The sequence below is a fragment of the Epinephelus lanceolatus genome, chromosome 2 (assembly GCF_041903045.1).
Source record: "Epinephelus lanceolatus isolate andai-2023 chromosome 2, ASM4190304v1, whole genome shotgun sequence".
In the NCBI taxonomy this organism is placed as follows: Eukaryota; Metazoa; Chordata; class Actinopteri; order Perciformes; family Serranidae; genus Epinephelus; species Epinephelus lanceolatus.
The window spans coordinates 16,132,705-16,155,656 of record NC_135735.1 but is presented as its reverse complement, the minus strand read 5'-3'; the positions used below and the strand labels follow the sequence as shown (position 1 = coordinate 16,155,656).

Sequence of the window (22,952 nt, the reverse complement as noted above, 5' to 3'; positions counted from 1 at the left end):
TGAAGGCACACTGAACCAGCATGGCTACCACAGCATCCTGCAGCGACATGCCATCCCATCCGGTTTGCGTTTAGTTGGACGATCATTTATTTTTCAACAGGACAATGACCCCAAACACACCTCCAGGCTGTGTAAGGGCTATTTGACCAAGAAGGAGAGTGATGGAGTGCTGCGGCAGATGACCTGGCCTCCACAGTCACCGGACCTGAACCCAATCGAGATGGTTTGGGGTGAGCTGGACCGCAGAGTGAAGGCAAAGGGGCCAACAAGTGCTAAACACCTCTGGGAACTCCTTCAAGACTGTTGGAAAACCATTTCAGGTGACTACCTCTTGAAGCTCATCAAGAGAATGCCAAGAGTGTGCAAAGCAGTAATCAGAGCAAAGGGTGGCTATTTTGAAGAAACTAGAATATAAAACATGTTTTCAGTTATTTCACCTTTTTTTGTTAAGTACATAACTCCACATGTGTTCATTCATAGTTTTGATGCCTTCAGTGAGAATCTACAATGTAAATAGTCATGAAAATAAAGAAAACGCATTGAATGAGAAGGTGTGTCCAAACTTTTGGCCTGTACTGTATATATGTACATTTATTTACTTATTTATTTTTTAACATAACCATGTATTTTTATGATGACTATGTAAAACTGTACTGTAGGTACTGAGTGTGCATGGAGTTGTGAACAGCTACAGCTCTGTGTATGGACTGTACAGATGTAGGAACTGTATGTATAACTGTTTAGTATCTTTTAACAGCAGGTACCGCATGTGTCCCAGGTAAATTTCTTTCAGGACAATAAAATCTATCCTATCTTATTAAATGGAAATACTTAAGTAAAGTACAAGCACCTCAAAACTGTACTTAAGCTCAATTCTTGAGTTAAATACTTAGTTATATTCCACCACTGCTGAAAAGTCAAAGCCTAAATATGTGTACTACTGAACATTATTAACAGGTCATAGTGGAACAGTAATGTCAGATTTACCAGCTTTAACTCAACTTTAAATTGTGTTTTCTTGTAAAAGTTGCTGACAGTTTTAAGTATGATAAGATATACTGTATTGTCCCCATAGGGAAATTTGTCTTGGACTCGGGAACTGCATAAGTAACGTTAGGTCTATTGCTGCCTTAATAGTCCAGAAGAAATGAAAAGCGTGCACCATAAAAAACAAACAAACATAAAAACACATACTAAACATAACAGTATTGCACTCATGCATAGGTCATATATAGGAGGACATATAACTGCAAAAACATCATGATCAAAGGCAAACCTCAATCTGATGCACACCTCTCAGCTCTACTGAACCAAAGCGCCCTGAATGCGTCATAGGTCACATTTCTTCATTCCCACTGGAGCTCCGCTCTGAAGTGGGATGTTCCGGGAATCACTCGAAAGCAGCATTAGGTCTGATTGGCGTGTGTGTCCACTGTCCAGGCGCAAACGTCACGAGTCCGAAATCTTCCGTGGAGTAGTTTATCCGGACAGAAGAGTGGAAGAAGTGACTTGTATCTGGATTCCACTGTGCTGCATTCACGGTGTCGTTATGTGTGGATGTTGTTAACAGAGGCACAGGCCGGTTGGGGCACTCCGAGGAACGAGCAGGTGCATGTGGATGGCGATAAAACTCCAGGAAAACTCCGCTCTCTCCACACGGCTTCAACATCGGCAGGTCGATAAAATACTTGAAGAATTGAACTAAAACGACGTCTTAATTTGGGGGGAAGCTGAAGAACACTTTCCATGGCTTTCTCCTGTCGGGAATAGCATGTTAAGCCCATGTTAAGCAGCGTCCTCGGTCGTGTCTCACGCAAACATGGAGAAAAGTTAAAAGTGACCGTTTAAGCTAACCTACCTCAGCCGGGACGTCGACGTTCATGTTTGTTGTAAACTTTTGCATCGTTGTTTTGCCTTTTTTGGAGAGAAACAACACGGTGGATACATGGTGAGACTTTAGCACAGATTTCAGGATATCACTGGAGCTGAAGAGGCAATGGAGAAGAAGAAGAAGCCGACCGATGTGTCACGCTCCCCGGACGGTAGAGCCAAGGACAGAGTGGACAGGTACCGTTAGCAAACACAACGTTGGGCTGCAACAGTTATTTAACGGTTAATTCAGCCTGTTTAAACGTTTAGAACCACATCCTACAGACTTTGGGAGGCTGTGGCTAGGTGACTCACTTTCCTGATAAGTAATTTCAGAAGCAGCAAATTATTTTATTCAGTATTTCGTGGGAAATTGGGAGCAGAAACCACTTCTAACCGTTAAAGTTACTCGAGTTGTTGACTCATAAGGAGTCAGAACAGTGGCAGGAAGTTTTGGCATTGAAAAAGGAAACATTGACACTGAAAAAAATCTTCTGAGGAATAAAACACAGGCTTGAAAAAAAACTTTTTTTTAATTTAATTTATATTTTATTTATTTATTTTTCCATTCAGTGACCATCAATGGCAATATTTTGATTTTTTTTTCTTTGTGATTCTTTAGTTTAAGTTTAAATTATTTATATATTTAGTTTTTTTTGTTGCACAATTAAAACACAAAAAAGACAAGAAAAGGCAAGTTGACTTAAATGGAGCCAGAACAGTGGCAAGAAGTTATGGCATTGAAAAGGGAAACATTTGCACTGAAAAATAAAACACAGGCATTGAAAGGGTTCATTTTATTATTATTGTTATTATTTTATTATATTTTATTTATTATTGTTATTATTTTATATTCAGTGACCATTATTGACAATATTTTGATTCTTTTCCTTTGTCAGTCTTTAGTTTAGTTTAGTTTTTAAAAAACATACAATTAAAACACAAAAAAGACAAGAAAAAATGAATCATGAAGTACAGTGCAGAGTTTTTTCCACGCCAAAAAAGTGACAGAGATTTGAAAATGAGGAAAAAAAGAGACTGAAAAAAACCAGTAAAAATAAAAAAACACCGGACACTAAAAAAAAACATAGTGGCATAAAGGAAAAAATGAAGATTGCCACTGAAAAACAGACCAGAATGCAAAAATATCCAAATAAAATATTTTTTAATTTCTACACTTTACTTTTTCAGTGTCTTTTTCTTCTTTTTTTTCAACAAGGGTTGGAAATTAGCATAAGCCACCAGCCAAAAGCTGTTAAAATATGCAAGTGGCTGCTAGATTTCCTTCATTCATCAGCCAAACCCCCCCCACACCCAAAAAAACCCCAATGGTCTGCAATCTATTGAGTGGCTGGTAGATTTTGGAATTCACCAGCCACAGTGGCAGGTGGACAAAAAAGTTAATTTCCAGCCCTGCTGTTACAGCTAGCCCACTAACTTAGTACAAAACTCTGATACACATTGTGGTATTTTAACAAATCGCAGTAACTGTTTGTAGTTTTATTTCTATCCCATACAATCTCGACAGACAGCCACTGTATTTCATAGGTGTTTTTAATAAATGGACTCAGCTGACTAATAATCAGTGCAGAGGCTATTAGTGGCCTTCTGATGTTTATAGTTTTGTTTTGCTTATTAGAAATTGGACACATTTTTTGGCCATGTCACATGATGGTTTAAATAAAACTCTAAATTACTTGCCAGGTTATGTAGTAAACCTAGCTAAAGTGAATGCAGTCTGACACACCAGCCTTATGATAAATACCACCTTCAAGAAAATTATAATGTTCACCTTTTGCTGGATGTGTTTAAGTGAGGTGTCTAGTCAACTTTGTGGTCATTATGGAGTTTGTATTTTGTGGCTCTGTTGAATTTTAGAGGTGTTCTCCATAAATATTAATGAGGATCAATTAAATATTACAAAGTGCTCCCTCCAAAATGACCATAAAGTTGAATCAATGCTTCTTTAAAACAGTTGCAACAAAAACTGAAGGTTAAAACTTTCTGAAGGTAAGCTTTATTGCAGGCCTACTGGATTAGACTGCTTTAGTTGAATCGAGGTGTACCTAATAAACTGGCAGCTGAGTGTGTACTATAAATTTGTGTAGTTGTACTTTAAATGGTGAAGTTTATCCAGGCTGTCTACATTTAAACATAGGCTAAAGCATTTTGGTTCTTGTTGTATTTCTATACCATCCACACTAATCTCTGCAGTGTTTGTTAAATTATTATTTTTAAGAAAAGGGGAGCTGTTGCACAGTTTAAACAAACAGTGATATGATAACCCAAACCAACACCTGAACCCAGGTGCCACATTCACTCAGTCCACACAGATAGATTCAATGTGTGCCCTTGCTTGTGTTTTCAGGGCTTGAAATTAACTTTTTTACATGGCAGCACCAGCAAAATTTTGGGAGCACCCACCATAATGTAAGAAGCACCAACAGTGTAATCGATTTTTTTTTATTGCAACAAAAAGTCGACATTATACTGTATACATTACATTGTATGTGTATAGTACACTTATCATTAACAACTTTTTTCAATTGAAGACATTCTTTTTTTAATAAAAAACACCACTGGACCACTGAGAACCACTGTGAATGAAAGAGAAACCTTAGATGATGATAATACTGATGATGATGATGACTGTCATGTTCAGTGGTAGCCTGGCGTTGCCAGACCCAATTCGCAAAGCGTGAGTGGGTCTGGACACGGAGTGTACATTTCCTCTATTCCCGCGGGCCGGTATCAACGGCTGTCACTCAGGAAAGACGGAAAACCGATCAGAGTAAACGAAACGTGTGACGTAGGCTAGCACAATGCTACTGTAAACATACCTGCAGGTGCAGCAGAGATGAGCTGTGATGATGTCTGGGATAGAGTGTTGCCGTCTTTGTGGATTTCCGCCCCAATGTGGACTTCCCTGACCTGCTTCTCCATGAGAGCAACTAGCGGAGAAACAACAATAGCCACTGGGTTTTCACTGAGTCCCATCTTTTTCACGATCAACGGAGACCGTTGGTAAATTAAACTTTTACCAAACCCCGTAGGAAGGATGGCAAACACATCCTTTTTTTCAATAAAAGCTTTCAGCGCAGTTGTTTGCTCTGCTTTTAAAGAAGCGGAGCGAAATAGAATATGAGATCGCGAGATTAGGATGGTTTCACCAGGCCAGTTCAGTGGTGGTTCAGTGGTGTTTTCTAAAAGGTCTTTAAGCGTTCTTTTCATTTCCTCTTCCCTCCGGCATGAATTAGCTTCAGCTTCTAGTTAGTTCTGAGTGACGGGGGGGGGGGGGGGGGGGGGGGGGGTAGTCGCACCAGAAGAATTAATTACACTCACACCATCGCTCCTAATTCTATTTTGAGGTCGCACAGATGAAATAAAACGGTCGCAATTTCGAGCCCTGGTTTTGACAACAGAGTCACTCCCCCAGTCCCAAATGGATCCCTTACAGACTCGTTAACTCAAGCACTAAGCCCTTACAGATCTAGGACCAATTCCTTTTCTTCCCCTTTGCCCTTGTCTTGGCCCTTCCCATTGGTTTTGCGTGTTCACGTGAGGAGGAGTGGTGTACTTTTGGGATTGGGTCTCACATACTGTTTCCATAATGATACCTTTATTCTCACCCAGGTTTTGCAGAGCCACACCAGTTAGAGCTTTAGCTGTTTGTTGTATACACAGTAGTAAAGTCATTTACTCTGCTGTGCTTGAACATGTTCAGAACAGATGTCGTAGCCTACTACACTGCTGGTCTTTAGGTGCATACCTTCTACAGGGATGACTTTGCTCTTGTGGAAGGTTTAAGCTGCAGGAAGATTATCGTGTTACCTAAGGCATTAGGTTGAGCCACCTACACTCACTACATTTTTATCTACTACCAGATTGTAGGTGGAGTTTATGTAGATACACGTGCTATATATGAAAAATTACATGAATAAATAGAACCATTAATCTTTGCATGGTATCTATGATGATGATTGTGACATACTGACTGAAAACAATCCTTTTGTGTGTTTGATTTAAGCTGTTAACAGTTTCTAACATTGTCCTTTTTGTCCCAGTGTGGATCCGTATGGCTTTGAGCGCTCAAAGGACTTTGATTATGATTCATATGAGGAGCTCATGTCTGAGTATCTAGTTGTGCTCACCCGAAGATCCATCAAGTGGTCCAAACTAGTGAAGGGCAGAGGCAAGGTGCAGAAGAATGTCAAATGTGAGTGTGAAAACTGAGCATGCCAGTATCCCCACAGAGTGAGTGCACGCAGTGAACAAAATGTAAATGTCCTCCCTCTCCTTCAGTAAAGCGTTATGTACGGAAGGGGATTCCCAATGAGCACCGGGCTTTGATCTGGATGGCAGTCAGCGGGGCTCAAGACCAGCTAGAGAAGAACCCTGTATATTACCAGTCACTGCTCGGAGCCCAGCATGACCCCAAACTGGTGGAGACCATCTGCACAGGTCAGAACAGCTTCTCTTTCAACCAGATGCTCACTTAGGCCTCCTTAAACCAACCAGCCCAAACAAAGACTCACACTGTACCGCCTTACGTCTTCTGTTCGAGGTTGTTATTATTTTCTTGATTAATTGGTTACTTGTTTGGTCTATAAAATTTCAGAAAATGTCTTGTTTCGTTCACAACCCAAAGATACCAGGAAATATTCATGTCTAAGAAGCTGGAATTGGAGATTTTGTTTCTTGAAACATTACTGAAACTGATTAAGCGATTATCTAATTGATGAATCATTGCAGCTCTATTTCATATGAACACACAGTGAGAGAATTCTTTCCCACTCGTCGTCTCTGAGGCCGGTTTAGTCAGTACGCTGATTCGGTTGAATGGCTGCTGATTAATGCTGACTATAGCCAACGGTGCCAGACACACTGAAAAAGCCACAGCCGACAGTCAGTCACACAGAGCACCCTGAGCCCAGCAGTTTGGTGTTTCAAAGCCTTTACACTCAGCATTACAGAATGTTTTGTTAGTGTTCAGTGTGACATATGTGTGGCTCTGTGAGTGAGACTGTTCTTCGATCAGACCAGTTACCCTGTTGATGTTTACTCATGTGCGATACAGGCTGGGCATTCAGATAGAAAACAGCGCTGTTAAAAGAGTGTGTGTGTGAGATAAAAATAAAAAAAAGTAAAGTCTGGGTAATAGACACGTTGGTGTGGAGGCATATTATTTACTAGATAGGTAAACAATACTTCACCTCAGTACATTTCTTGGGATTATTGCATTGTATTGTCATAAAAGTTAGTGCTGTGGCAGGTACATTGACCTCTGCAATGCCCTTTGGCCCTCAATTTAGTATTAAATTCATACAGCACTCAATATACATATTTTTTTGGGGCATTTTTAGCCTTTAATGGATAGGACAGACAAGCGTGAAAGGGGGAGAGAGAGGGGGAGTGATATGCAGCAAAGGGCCACAGGCTGAAGTCGAACCTGGGCAGCTGCGGCAACAGCCTTGTACATGGGGCGCCTGCTCTACCACTAAGCCACCGATGCCCCAGCACTCAATATATTTGAGCAAGCTGTGTGTGGGAAATAGTAAAGTATCCAGCAATGCAACATGGATTAAGATGTTTTCCTAACTTTAACTGTAGTGTTACATTTGTTGCCAAAACAACAACACACAACAGCTCTTCAAATTTGCATGTAAACATCATCTAAATCCAAGACTGATTGTAACAATGTCAGTTGTAAAAGCAGACTCTATCGCACTTCATCTCTGAAATTAACTTGCTCTCATGCACCAAACATGCAGCACTGAATTTGAGTGTCTGTGGCATCTTTTTTCTTTTAGACTTGAACAGAACATTTCCAGACAACGTCCAGTTCCGCAAGACCTCCAACCCATGTCTGCAGAAAGCCCTGTACAATGTGCTGCTGGCTTACGGCCACCACAACTCAGCTGTGGGCTACTGTCAGGTAATTTTTGCATAATACCATTCTCTTAGACCTTCTTACACATGTGACAAAGCTGTCAAAGAAATGTCTGGTTACCTTGTGTCGGGTGCTCATGGAGAACGGGAAACAACAGGATACACAGAAAGGCAATTCAAACACTCCTAATATAATAAACAAGCAAGGAAGTGTTAAGAAGCTTTTATTGTAGTGGCTAAATCATTAAAAGAGCCAACATGTTTTGACGACTGTCAGTGTTCGTCAGAGCTTTAAAAACAAGTTTTTACATCTGTTTTACAAATTTCTTAAACCACCACAAAGTAAAACAACACCCTCAGAGAACAAAAGGCTGTGAATATTTATTTTCCTCAGAGCTATTTAAATTTCAAAGGAGACATTGCTTATAAATGCAAAGAAATCAGACAAGGAAATAACAGTTATACACAATGCAAACACATATAGGTTACAGGGTATTACATAAGTAGGCCTACATAAATAAATATACATATAAATATCAAGATAAACCGGGGTACAAGCATACAGAAAGACATGGTATATTCAGTCAGAGGATTTGGGGGATAGAGTTGCATAATTGACATTTTGCTAAGTCCCGGCCCTTTGTGATGGCCCAACAAGCTGTTGGAGTAAGCATTGAGCCCACACTGTAACTAACTGCACTCCCTGAAGACAGGGAGAAGCAGACAGAGGGGTCTAAGGTCTGTGTTTGAAGGATATATCCAGGATGTCAAACTGACTCAGCAGCAACAACAGGTTATAAAGGCAAAGATAGTTAGAAGCTAAAGCCGAAGTATAAATTTGCAGTGAAGGATTTGGGCCATTGTCAGTGTAGATTATAAAAGATAAACATGAAAAACTGACTTAATTATGTACTTCAATATAAGGCAAAAAGAGGACAGTCTAAAGTTGAGTATGTGGGAGCAGAACTATTCTGTAGAGTGACTGTAAAATCACTGAATGCATGTGTGTCCAAAGAGAGGCTGTTTGTGTCAGTGTAGCCTGTGTACGTCATTAGCATTTGAAAGGCAAATTTCATTCACCAGAGCATACGCACCTTGGTTTGCAATTCAAACAAGCAGCAGGGCCGTGTTGATGATTACATCTCTTAGGAAGTATAACTGGACCACATCCATCTGTAGTCACACTCACGCAGCCTGATTCAGTTTGAATGTTTTGTTTCTGTCTCCTTGTTTTGTGTCGAGTGTACTCTTACTACCCTCTCCTCTGATGCTTTATTAAAGAGCTCCTCCTCAGTCTTTATTAAAATCTGCCCAGGCAGGATTTTGAGATTCATGTGTGACCTGAGTGTCTCTCTTTTGTCTCCAGGGGATGAACTTCATAGCTGGGTATCTGCTTATCATCACAAAAGATGAAGAGAAGTCCTTCTGGCTGATGGATGCACTTCTCGGTAGAATTTTACCAGGTGCGTGTGCGTACATTAATTTGCCATCACGCTGGTGTCATGATGACTGTGTGTGTGTGTGTGTGTGTGTGTGTGTGTGTGTGTGTGTGTGTGTGTGTAGGTGTTGTGGTTGTCCCTTTACTCTGAGCTAAAAATAATCCTGTAGGAGGTCACATGGTCTTTATCTGTCCGTGGCTGAAGACCTACAGTATGTTTTCATCTGTATGTTACACTCCACTCAAAAAAGGAAATGTCAGTATAGATTAATTTAAACTGTTTTCTCTTCATGTATTTGTTGATATCAATTTGCAGTTAATTAAGAGGTATGTCTAACTCACAATAATGTGTGTGTGTGTGTGTGTGTGTGTGTGGTTAGACTACTACACTCCAGCCATGCTGGGGCTGAAGACGGACCAGGAGGTGTTAGGTGAACTGGTGAAAGTTAAAATCCCCGGAGTGTGGCAGACCATGATGGATCATAATGTCACATGGACCCTGGTGGTCTCCCGATGGTTCATCTGCCTCTACATAGACGTCCTGCCAGTAGAGGTGAGTGTATCTGTGTGTGTGTGTGTGTGTGTGTGTTTTTTCATAGTGTGGATGGGGGGAAGTCCTGCCATTGTCACAGCTGTTTATTTATTACACACGGTGTCCTCAGTTAAACTTGCTTCATTCAAAGGTTTAGGGAGGCTACTGTGGTCACTGGCATTCAGGGCTTTATACAATTAATATACAAGACAGCAAGGTTATTTTAAGCTGTGATGTTTTGCCGTTAATATACAGTATGGTTCTAATCATACAAATAATGAAAGCTCTATCAAATCACACTGTTCACTAAATCCATGTGCTTTATGTCAGCGCTGCTCTAATATAATAAAATAAGCTTTTTATTCTTCTTTTTCTCAAATGGCCAACCAACCACATAAACAGTCCTTGTTGTTGCCAACTCCCTCCGTTAGCCTTTGGATGGGTGTGGACTGTTATGTTCATTCTCTAAATACACTTGGCGCTTCACGAGGAGGGCGTAACACATGCAGATGTTCATGCTGTTCCCTCCAGATTCACCCCCTCACACAGCCAGTAGGAGTTAATACTGCAGCAATAAGAACGATTCCTCACTAACGTCCCATCCCAAGATTGATTCAGGGTTGCTGCTGCATTGTCCAAATTTTTCCACTGCCCCACTTGAGAACAGCACCTGAGATGCAGATTTCTAATGCTAGGGAAGCTGATAGGGAAGTGCAAATTAAGGAAAGGAAGAATATATGGAAAATAATTTACCTCTTTAACTAATTTAACTTAACATATTGTTTCTCCTGACTTTATTTCTCACCTGATATCTTAACAATACATGCATCTGTGCTGCTGGAAAATTGCAACAAGGAGTCATGTTGGAGAGGAAGAAACGGTCCAAAGTGTTGCTTCATTTCATGAGGACACATAATAACAGTGCTGCTGTAATGCCAATAAAATTATGACTTCAAGTGAGGGTCATCTTTCTATGTAGCATGGGCATAAATTCCAGTAATACCATGTATTGGAGGCTCTACACATGAGCACCACTGCTCCCCAACCAAGCAGCATGTCTTATACAGACGGTAAATATCCAGTTAAATAACATTAGCACCACACAGGCAGGCTTAGCACATTTTTTCTTTGACTAAGAAAACCTAAATAAAAAGTAATGCTGTGCAAATATTCTCTTATTTCATCCATTTTACATGGTGACAGTGTTGCTACACTATGTTCAGATCATAGACTGTAAAAATAATGGACGTAGTAACCGTGACGTCAGCCTTTGGTTTGTGGACTCCAGTTTTGAAGCCTTAAAGATTCAGCATCAAGTTCAGCATTTTGGCCATCGCCATCTGGGTTATTTTAGTCAGAAGTGACCATATTTAGGCAAGAGGCTGCCACTGTGGAGGCTGGCGCTATTGGCAGACAGTCTGTCACTCGAAGTGCCCCACCCTTAACTATGTGTGACAATAAGCCTTAATAAAATGTAAACGGGTGTCTTATATAAAAATTCACCCTCAGTACAGTTGTCAAGAAGGAGGAAACTAGCTTTAAAGACACGGGGGTCTGTGGGGATTGACTGGCCTCAGGAGGCAGCCTCAAGTGGTCGTTCAGAGAACTGCAGTTTGTGGCACTTGAGTGTTGGCCTTCATTTTCAGCCCCAGAGGTTGCTGCTTGGTTCAGACTTTGAGATAACAGAAGAGTTGCGTCTACCCTGAATACCTATGAAGCCCTAATTTTTTTTCTACACAGAAACCTGACCAGTAATCAATAAGGGAATCGATAAAGAATCCGACTAATAAGCAGAACTGATAATGGCATTGATATGGCATGGCATAATAGCATCTTATCAGTTCCGATCCCTAACAGTTGGCACGTGTTTACTGGAGGGATTTACTTCTTTGTTATTGTTTCTCTGCAGACAGTACTGCGGATTTGGGATTGCCTGTTCTACGAGGGCTCTAAAATCCTGTTCCGTGTGGCTCTGACACTGATGCACCACAACCAGGATCTGATTCAACAGGCCCAGTCACTGCCGGACATCTGCCAGAACTTTAAGCAAATCACCCATGGGCCGTTTGTCGATGATTGCCATACTTTCATGCAGGTAAAAGAAAGGGAGGTATCCCATCACTGCCAGTCATTAAGAGTGTCAGACACGGGGGAAAGACTGATCAGTATAAAACAGATGTCCCTTCTTGTTAACGGTCTGTAATCCTATAATCCTGCTGTTTTTGCCTTTCCTAGAAAATCTTCACTGAACCAGGAAGTCTCTCCATGGCAACCTTGACTAAGCTGCGGGGGATGTGCCGCTCTCACGTCATTGCTGAAGAATCCTGAACCAAACTCGACTACCTGCTGCTCAAACTCAATACACATTCCACTGGGATGAGCACCCAACAGCTCGTTTGCACCTTTTTTTTTTAAACTTACTGATTTAATGTCACAGTGAAACCACATACTGCTGTATTTTGTCTTAAACATATCGATCAGACGATCGTGCAGCCCAGGTGTAAATATATGGTTAAATGAGAATATTCTTAGCAATGTGCTGTATGACCTGATGATTCCTTTTGAAGCTAACGTAGTTTATTTTGGTGAATTACGCACTTTACTCCAGAAAGTCAGAGACGCTGTAGAGAAAAGGCTTGGCAGCATATGGTCAGATAAAGAATGTGTCAAACACTGTGAGCTCAGCCAAGAGGCCTACTGTATTTCACATTGAATGTTAAATGAAGACTCCATGCTGGCACTACCTGCTGTGCTAATCGAATGTAAATCACACTGATGTCATGACACAATTTTTTTCCAAACATTTCAAATCTATTTCATGTACTTGTTGGTTGTGCGATGAAATAAGTGGAATTGAAAGGGCTGTTCTCTTTTTCTAAACAAGGCGTGTCCAGTTTGTTCTGTTCGGGTTGCGTGGCCCTTTAAACTGTGATAGTACTTGGATCAGATTTTGTTGCACTGGACAAAAATAACCTTGGCGTCGATCCCAGCTTCTGAGTATTCTCTGTAATGTACACCTGGTTACACAGTTCAGAGTGAACAGCCGTTTTTATTTCACACAAAACAAGATAAATTATGAAGGAGCTGTTGCATGAAATACACTGGACTTTTAATATTTTTATTAACTTTCAGTAAGAGGCATAATAGAAAACGAAATCAAACCATTTTCTATAAAAATAAAAGATCAAATCACTACAATTCATATTAACATTTCTTTAAGGAGAGAGGGGGGGGAAGCAGGAGAATGGGAGATGAATCCATGCACCTGTTCACTTATAATGTTAAACACATTTTAGTAATGCAGAGTTGCACTCTGTGTATGGCCAGACCACTACACACTGATTACACAAAGCAGCTCTCCACCTTTTCATCATCACAATTACCGGATTGTGTTTAATTAGCTGAATTAAGCTGTGCCTCAGTGCACTGTAGAGACAAAGTCCTTCCCCTCGCCACTTTACCCATGGGACCTTATTTCAGATATTACAGTAGTCCATACTAAAAGACGAACAATTATTTGATCCTGTTCAAACTGTGCCATTAATTTATACTTATGATGTTTGTTAATTTAAAAGATAATTTTCCAAGTCAAGGAAGTGGCACTTTGTCGTAGGTAAACTACAGCTTTCATCTCGCACAATTCAGGATGCTAACACCAGCTAGCTAGCTAGGTACTTTAGCCAGGTTCTACGCAAAAATTAGGTTTATCATTATGATTTGTTTTATCTAGCGACTCCTGGTGTTTTTATCAGCGGGAAGCAAAAGAACAAGCAAGAACTGCTACTTGTGCGAGTACGACCCTGTACAAAACACAGGCATCGTGGCCTCAGAGAAAGAAAGCTATGACATATGCGACTCCTGTAGTCTTTTTCAATAGTTTTTCAACAAACTGCACCTTTCTTGACTCGCAAAATGTTCTCTTAAATTAACAAAATCCTGGCACAATTCAAACAAGATCAGAAAATTATTTTTCTCACCGTTAACTACTGTACATTTTCTGTTTCCAATTTAAGGTCCTATAATCGTCCACTAGAGGGGGCGGGACTTTTGCCTCTCTATTGGGACAGTCTCCACTGTGGAGGAAAACATTTGGAAAACACTCAGAGCTTTCCCTTTTTAGCTCATGTAGTTAAAAAAATGCTAGTGAGCATGTGTAGGTGTAAAAATAAAACTCCACCTAACTTGAAAGGTTTTACTTGCACACACAAGCCATAAAAAAACAATTATCTTTGTCCTTCAATTCATTTGACCCTCCCTCTGACTCTAATTTGCAAATGATTTTTTTTTTTTATAAATAATTACACCGCTAAAAACAAGTTCAAGCAAATCCAACCAACCCCTAGAACTTCATGAAGCAAGAGTAAACAGCTGACAGTGAACTTGCCGCAGCAAATTCAAACTACCTCCATCGACTGTGTGAAGACTCGGTCCTCTCACGCTTTATCAAGATGCACACCATCTAAAGTTAGCAGGTCTGTGGCGTCTCCTCATCATCTCACAGAGAAAGTGAAAGGTAAATAAAAAATATCCAGAGGTCACATAGGATAAATGCAAAAACATGCACTCGCCAGAGTAATAACTGCCTCCATTCACTCATGCTCGTGTCCATAGTCTATTATGTTCCTGCTCACACACACTGGGATCCATCTCTCCACTGTTCAGTCTGTCAGGTTTAAATGAAATGAATGGGTTCATTCAGATGGTCTGGTATCCAGCGTGGCTCCTCTTCCTGCCTATTAGATATGCAATGAGGACGATCAGCACCAGGCCGGCAAGAGCTGCTCCGACAATGATGGGGATGAGCATCTGGTCTTGATCCATCTGACACTCCTCCGCTGTAGACGGAAAGAAAAGACGAGACGGATGTGAATTTTGGATCTAGAAACAACGTTACTGTCTCACAGTAAAACCCAACACTGCTCTCCAAATATACTTTGTGACCAAGCGGCAGCGTCCAGTGACTGAAAAATGAAACCAAAGCAGAAGTGCCAAAAAATGCAGTTTCTTGAATGGCCACTAGAGGCTTTGAGTCGATCCTAACAGACCCTGATCAGGCCCAAAAAATCAGGCAGAAGGAAACACTGCCAACTGAGTCACTTTGCAGAAAAGTCAGAGGATAAAGATAAAGAAAACTTAGGATAAAGAGTGTACATCAGTGAGGATGATTAAAATAAAGGACTTGTACCTGTAGCAAACTGGTTGGTAGTGACTGCAAAGGGTTGGACCTGCAGTCTGAATGTGTTGAGAGAGAAAGTGGGCACCACAGCCAGAGTTTGCTCAGCGTTGCACATGTAGGAGCGGCCCAGCGTACTCCGCAGGTAGTCCAGGCTGGTGTTACTGGCTGTGAAGGGAGCTGAGGACAGAAAGACGGATCAGTACGTTTTATTAAGCAAATCGGAGCAAAGTCAAAGAGTATGTTGCTTGCAATGTATGACATACCAGTTGCATCAGTCAAATTAGCAAGCACAGTTATCCCACTCAGGTGGTACTTTTTGCTCGTGGAGTTCTGTGGACGGGAGGAGATGGGTTTGAATCAACACTTGTATCCACACACAAACAAAAACTAACTCAGCTACACTACTTACTCTCTTACCAGACTGAACATGAAGGTGAGCGTGGTGCTTCGCTCCTGTGTCAAAACCAAGGAAGCACTGCTGGCCTCACATGATCCTGAGGAGTTTGTCAGATCTGGTGTCAGGTTTATTAATTCTTGGACAGTCTGGAAAAGTAAACAAATATACATGTTGTTTGGAGTTTGTTGCACAGAACAGACTGACAACATTCAGTATGTATTGATTATTTTACTATGAGTTTTCCTGGTGTGTAAATCTTTTACCTTATTCTGAGACACAGAGAAATAAGAGACGTTGAGCTGCAGTCCCATTTGGGCCAGGAGACATACAGTGCCGTTGCCGTTTTTTACAGAGTAAGTGCCCCGCTCAGGTGTTCCTGGAGGGGTCGGTGCTGGAGCTGCAGTTGTTGTAGTACTGGCAGTGGTAGGTGGAGCTGTAGTGCTGGCCTGATCTGCCATACACACGCTTTCTGTGATGAGAGAAATTATAAAGGAATGTGGAATTGATGGGCCGTATAAAAAAAAAAAAAAAAGGCAACTCAAAACAACCTAAAAACACAATCAGAGTCGTACCTGTTGGACTGAGGTCATTTCCTGGCATATATGCCTCCAGTCTCATATTAGAGAAAGTGACAGTTGCCCCACCAACTCTAAAAGTGGAGGGGCTCACACAGCGGTAGGTGGTGTTGATCGTCGCCCAGATCCCAACTGAAGCTGACACCACAGTCACCACATCTGGAACAAAATCAAACAACAAACTAGTTATAAATATGTAATATGATACCTGTAGAGTATGAGCCCATGTGTACTAGGATGTTTGAAATGCATTTTAGCAACTGATTAATTTACTTATTTCTGGAAAGCAATGATCTTCTGAGATACAACACATCTTCCTAACCTACTGAGTCAAACTGTAAATTCAATACACAGACATATTTTGTGCTCCTATCATGCTTAAAGGAAAACTTCACCCACAAAATGACTTTTTTTTTAAAAAAAGATATTTTTCTGGGCATTTTGCCTTTAATTGGGGGGGGCTGCTTTTTGCATATGAGGTCATATATCAATGTGTCCAGATGGAGGGCAGGCGACAGGAGGACTACCACCACAACACAAATGCCTATGATGCGCACTGTTTACGTCTGTTCCAATCGATCAATTTGGGGAAAAACAAAGGCCACTTTAAGTCCTGAAATTAACAGGATGTAAAGGGGAGATGTAAAAAAAAAACCTCACTGAGAAACAGCGACAGATGTGCTTCAAAAACCTCTGTCTTCAGTCTAGATGAGCTGAGTTAGCTAATGTCAAACATTAACATCAAAGTGTTGTGTTGAACGTTGGATGCAGTTACATTGTGCTGTGACAGCTCCTCTGTGTTTTTGACCCAGATTTTTAACAATGTTCCACCAGACCTCTGGGAACAGTTGACCTAGTAGGTGGAAAAAGCAGCAAAAGTTAGCTGGGATAGCGGTGCATCCATGTACAGAGTTGAAATATATAAAACAAAGCTATACTAAAGTACATTTACTCACGGAACCAAAAACAAGACTTCAGTCTCTTCACAAAATAGTTTAAGTCCACTGGACTTCTGTACAGTTAAATCTGCTCTCCATGCAACGTTAGTAATGTTAGGAGGTCTGGAGGATGACGTAATTTGTAACAATGATCGTGTCCACAGCGGGCAATCTGATCAAGTTGTGAGAGAAATCCCTTTTCTTCATTTTGTATAGATCACTTCCAACATGAGCTTTAATTTTCTGATGATACTTGCTGCCTGCAGATTCATCCAACCCTTTTATGTAGTCACTTTCCTCTATATCCAGTGATGCAGTCCATGGAAATATCACTTCCTGCCCTCCATCTGAATTTTGCCTGTCATGATAGCAGTGTGATGCAAACAAGCTATTGGAGTCTGGCTTTGAAGAGAGCATAGATAAGTTTCACTTTAATTTCAGTTTTAATTGTTAAGGTTTTAACAAAAATGCACGTGTTTGAGGAGTACTGAGCATATGAGTGGATAAATGAGACTTGGATTTTACTGCACAAGTCGTGAGAGAGTTTGTAAACAGATGTTTTGATGTAGTTCTGCTGTTCTGCTGGAGGCATGCAAGAAAAACAAAATTTTCTTCATGAATTCAAGGTAACATGTCATGACTAATTGATATACAAATGGTCATTTTGAGGGTGAAATATTTCTTTAAGGTCAAATACTGGTTGCTTGTGGTATCTGTTTATTCCAAATTCAAGCCACCAGTTTATTTTTTTTTTATTAACACATAGTTATTGTTCACCTTTCCCTGTATTGTAATATAACATTCATTTATTCATTCATCTTCTAACCGCTTCATCCTCTTGAGTGCCCGGAGAGAACCCATGCTGACACGGGGAAAACAAGCAAACTCCACACAGAAGGGCTCCCACACCCGGGATCGAACCGGCAACCCTCTTGCTGTGAGGCGACAGTGCTAACCACCACACCACCGTGCCGCCGTAATATAACACTGATTATCTATTCTATAATACCCACAGTACCCCCTCTATACACCTTACACTGTTGATATCAGATTCAGGTTTTTGTTCTCACCGGAGCTGTTCGCCTCAGGGAAGATGGAAGCGTCGCTGAGGTTGTACTGCAGCGTGAGGTTAGCGACACTGTACTGACTTCCATTGGATGAAAAGCTCAGCCCCAGCGCATGGCCAGGTCCAAACACCGCCACCAGCCATGGCGAGCTGTCGGCTGTGCCACACGAGCTGCTGCCTGTATCAACTGTGGTGGAGTCAGGCAGAGGCACCTGCACTGTTCTCTGAGGTAAGACAAGAGATAGGATGTTCACAAGGATATAGAGTCAATTAAATCAATACATATTGATGCTTTCAGAGATGGAAACCAGAATGTTATCATCACTGTACATACTGTGCTGCTGGAGGTGTTGTACGTGATGGAGAACGAGGCAGAGAGCTCAGCCTTAATGCAGGTGGAGTTCCCCTGCTTCACCTCAAGAGTGACAGCCTGAATGCAACCTGTAGAGGAGAACATAATGAGCAGGGAGGTACAGTAGTGAAATATATGGGGAAAAATTGCAATGAAAGCAAACATCTTAAAAACAAGCTCATGTGAAATTAAAATCTACTGGAAAATTACCTTTTCTCCATATTCAGACAAATATGACAATGACCTGTGATATGTTGTTACAAATGAACTGCTGATCAGGGCTGCAGCTAGCAATTTATTTCCACCCATTATTTTCTTGGTTAGATGTTTTGTCAATAAAAAAATTAGAAAACAGTGAAAAATAACATCTTCACAGTGCATTTTCATCCAACCAAGTCCAAAAATCCAGAGCTATTCAGGTTATTATGTTACACAAGAAAAGCATCCAATTTTCACTGTAAAAACTGTAAAACCAGCAAATGTTTGACTTCTTTGCTTAGAAAAAAAAATGCCTAAAATGATTACTCAGTTCTCAAAATAGTTAAAAAACTGCTACTAAATACATCTGGATGCTGTGTGTACCTACTGTATTGATGTAAAAACACACACTTGTTTACTGATTCATCATCTGGGTCTTCTGGTTTGTATTTGACTTGCCTGGTTACATAAAGGTTACAGGATGAGGCCAGATGATTGCAGTGATGATGATCACGACGTACAAGTGTTACATGATGCCATGCCCTACATATGAAATAAAGCACTTCACACAAGTCACCACCAGAGGTCTGCATACTGCTAAAAGTGACAGACCAAGACCAGAACCCCAAACACAATTATAGAGCTTGTTGGAGCTACTTGTACAAGGTGTAACTGAAACTCTCCTAAGTGTTGAGACAGGAGTCCTATTGATTAGCTCATTTAACCTGGCAACTTTCACACTTGCATGCTATTAATACCATCATGCCCTGGAAACTGCTAACTCACGGTGTGTGTGTGTGTGTGTGTGTGTGTGTGTGTCTGATAGTGTCTGTAACTCTTGAACTTATTGTTTGAAAGCTACAACGGCTATTCAGGACTCATGTACTTATCAATCCCACAACTCATATCCTTTAAAAACTTCTCACCCATTTTTATAACACAGTAATGCAATACAGGGGTTTCAGCAGTTGCTTCACACTTACCAGAATGTCTACATACTGAGGCATTTTGTGGCCGCTGTATGACAGCTTCCAGTTAACCTTCCGACAGCACCGATTTTCCTTTACTGTAATCTGTGGTACTAGATTGTGTTTTATTTCTTTATTCAGTTCAGTCATATTTTAGTGATAAAGGACTTGGAGTGACTTGGACATTTCAGGATTGATAGAGAACTTAATAAATAAATATTCTGCCCACAGGCCACTAAGAAGTATTTATGGAACTGAAAAGATGCTCTAAATAGATGTTGGTTACCTGCTTACATTGCTGAGAGACATTAGCATTTAGCTTGTGGACCATGCCACTGGTACTATTCCCATAACTCACTTATTACGCAGCTGACTGACTGAGCTCTTTCTTATTCATCTCACTTCCCCTCCCCTCACTTCCCTTCATCTTGAGCTTTCTCCATTAATGTAATGTATTGATCCTACAGGAAAGAGCACCGTGCTCCAGTCCTCTGTCAGTCTCTGTCAGTCACATGCACACACACACTCCCCTCCTGCTGCCTTGCTGAAACTTGACCCAGACCCTATGTCACCTCTCTGTTCACCCGGTAAACACACAGCAGACGGTTTACACAACACTGCAATCTGATCGTGAGGTAAAAGTGGCTGTGTGTACAAAGTACTGAGCTGCAGATAGCTCGAGATAGATGAGACGGTCTGCATGGGGAGTATAACAAATAGGGCTACACAATATATGGTGTTGTTTTAATTGTCACTGCGATGTCAGCTTGTTTTGAGTTGACTGGACAAAACAAACATCAGTAGAAAACTCAATTTTAAATACAACTCATTATTTTTTAATTGGTGCTTTTTTTGTGTCCAATGTTCAATATAAATATAGGAAATAATTTCCTGTCTTTTTTAAAGACAACAAGCCGTTTGTTGTATTTTAGCAGTATACTGGAAGCAGCAGAAAAGCAGAACACTTTAGGATCTGTTGATTTATCACAAGTAACATTGTTATTGCGATATTCAACGTTATCGCACATCATGTATCATGTATCCTTCCTGACACTGCAACTTATGCTGTGAATATGCATCCTCATCTGGTGCCACTGGGCTTGGTCTGTAGCAGAAATCCTCAACATGGTGCAGAGCAGCAAACGAAACTGAACTACAGAGTCAACTACAGTAATCACATGGTATATTTTAGGATGAGCACTAAAAGGTTAAAAAAAAAAAAAAACCATACTGCAGCTACCCCAGCCACAACTGCATTGGCCTGTTTTCCTGTGTCAGCAGCCAGGTGTCTGTGCGTGTGTGTGTTCAGGCTGATTAAACTGGTCATAAAATAACACTGGCAGTAGGCCTCTACCGGGCTGTGTGAAACACAAAGCCATCATAGCGGTCACATGAAGCTCTCAAATGACTCAACAATGAGGCCGATCTGCTGGTCTACAACATTAACAAAACCTGGGTATTATATTAGAATAGAATAGAAAAGAATAGAATAAAGTCCAGGGACTTCTTTGGTATCTCTGGTCTGTTTTGACACAACTACCTGAGGACAAATGACATTTTGGATTTTCTGACAAGTCCATGTGAAACTTTACACATCAGCTTTTTGATCAAACTTGGAGGGGCATATAAGTTTGCACTGGTTAGGGGCCTTATTATGAAGTCAAGACATGATTTAATATAATAAATTATACATCAAATAGTGAGGTTAGACTCCTCACCTGACTTCAGTAATAGTCTATTACTTCATACTCAAGTGCACATTACTATATAGCATAGTTACATTTAGACAACACTTAGCTGCAACTACTTACTTTAATTGTCAATTAAGCTGGTGATTATTTTCCAATTAATAAATGGACCTAGATAACTATAAATAATAAATAAATAAATAAACCTGTAAAATGACAGAAAAGTGCACGTGACATCTTAAGTAGTTCTGTCTGCCCAGTTACATTGACACACAGTCTCTGAACAGTTTATAGTCAACTATATTCAATACAAAGACACATTTTGAGAACAATTTGATTGATCGATTATATTAGTTTCCGTTTAATCTAGTCGTTCAACACGATTAATCGACAGCTTGTTCCTGCTAAGCTACCTGTTCACACTAACATGCTAGCCTGGACACCACGGCGGACCAACGGTCAGCGCTCGTGACGTCGTTCGGTCCAACGGTAGCAGCAGCAGGGCTACGAGGTTAGCTTTACACTGCAAAACACTCACCTAAAACCGCACACCAGGCGATGATGAGCGCGGCCAAAGCGTGGGAGAGTTTCATCCTTCCGGGCGGACTTTACTTCTTTTTGTCCCCCCCTGTTAAAGAGAGATAATAGCCCCCGGAGGTGGTGTTGTGTCTCTGCAGGCTGTAGGCGCAGGTGGGTCTACGCGGCGAACTGCACTTGACTTGACGGACCGTTAGCTTAAACTGAAGCGTCACTGTTGTTGTTGTTGTTGTTGTTGTTGTTGTCCTTCTTCCTGTTGTTGTTTACGTTCCTCTGCTCTCTGAATATAAACGGAGAAGAGTTGTTTGTTGTTCCTAAAGCTCGTCTTCCTGGTAGAAACTGTCGTTAGACGCGGTTAGAGTCGGTAGCAGCCGCTCCGAGTGAATAAACCATGACTCGTCATGTGAACTGGTAGCATTTAGAGCCACCCAGTCACGTGAGCCCGCCCCCTCCTCTTTCTTTCACGAGCTCGATTCAAGGCAGCGATAATAAACTGTCCTCTGCGCCATTAACAAAGACAAAATGTCACTGATAAACACTGCAGATTAAATAGTTAACACATTTCCCACTGTGTAATTGCCTGAGAAAATTACTGCTGATAAATATGACTTACAACAGACTTGCATAACTGTACATAGTGTCGGGTAGGTGTGAAGAGGCGCCTCATGAGAAAAATAGTGCACTTCCAGGAATAATATCACAACTCTCCTTCGGGTTAGTGACATATGTCAACGCTAATTAATCAAAAGTAATTAAAATACAATGTGGGAGCAGAAAAAAACACCCCAACAAGTAAAAGAATTTGTCCTGGTTGGTGGGTTTGCCTTGTCTTCCTGATACTTTTCACTCAAATTCATACCAAAGTACAAAGTGTTGAATACAGGAATGCACTTGAACACAACATGGCTTAAATACATGCAACGTACAGTAACGAGCTATACGGTATATGAAATGTACTGTAGCATGTGAGAGACCGCACACATACACACCCTGTGCTGTGCAGGCTGCAAAGTGCAAGTGTTGTGGCTAGTCAGCTGACACCTACATCAATTCACGAGGGAGTGCAAAACCCTAGAAGGAACGCAGGGGCTGCTTTAAAGCTACAGCCCGAGACTTATCAGGGCCCTGCTACATTCTCGCTGCATAGCTCAGTCATGCTTTTTAAACAAAAGACACGCAGTTTACTTGTCTTAAAGTGACACTAGAATGTCATACAACTAGAGGTTGATGTTGTCTTTAGGATCTATTTTTTTAATCGTGCAAAAGCTGTACATTCCCTGTGGTGATAGTGAAAGCAGTAAGAAACACCCTTTCATTTCCAGTTCCACT

The 22,952-nt window shown here is 41.0% G+C and overlaps 2 protein-coding genes across 2 annotated transcripts; one reads left to right on the top strand and one right to left on the bottom strand.

Moving 5' to 3' along the window:
* The first annotated feature begins 1,859 nt into the window (after positions 1-1,859).
* On the top strand, positions 1,860-12,197 carry grtp1a (growth hormone regulated TBC protein 1a). Its single transcript, XM_033624975.2, has 8 exons — positions 1,860-2,067; positions 5,934-6,085; positions 6,172-6,330; positions 7,680-7,804; positions 9,125-9,221; positions 9,577-9,749; positions 11,638-11,823; positions 11,964-12,197. The coding sequence occupies exons 1-8, from the start codon at positions 1,997-1,999 to the stop codon at positions 12,054-12,056; spliced, it is 1,056 nt and encodes a 351-aa protein (XP_033480866.2). The 5' UTR covers positions 1,860-1,996; the 3' UTR covers positions 12,057-12,197.
* Positions 12,198-12,815: 618 nt separating this feature from the next.
* lamp1a (lysosomal associated membrane protein 1a) lies at positions 12,816-22,053 on the bottom strand. Its single transcript, XM_033624963.2, has 9 exons — positions 21,625-22,053; positions 18,215-18,321; positions 17,885-18,104; positions 15,874-16,035; positions 15,565-15,770; positions 15,322-15,447; positions 15,168-15,234; positions 14,914-15,081; positions 12,816-14,563 (listed from the first exon to the last, which is right to left on the bottom strand). The coding sequence occupies exons 1-9, from the start codon at positions 21,677-21,679 to the stop codon at positions 14,424-14,426; spliced, it is 1,251 nt and encodes a 416-aa protein (XP_033480854.2). The 5' UTR covers positions 21,680-22,053; the 3' UTR covers positions 12,816-14,423.
* Positions 22,054-22,952: the final 899 nt, after the last annotated feature.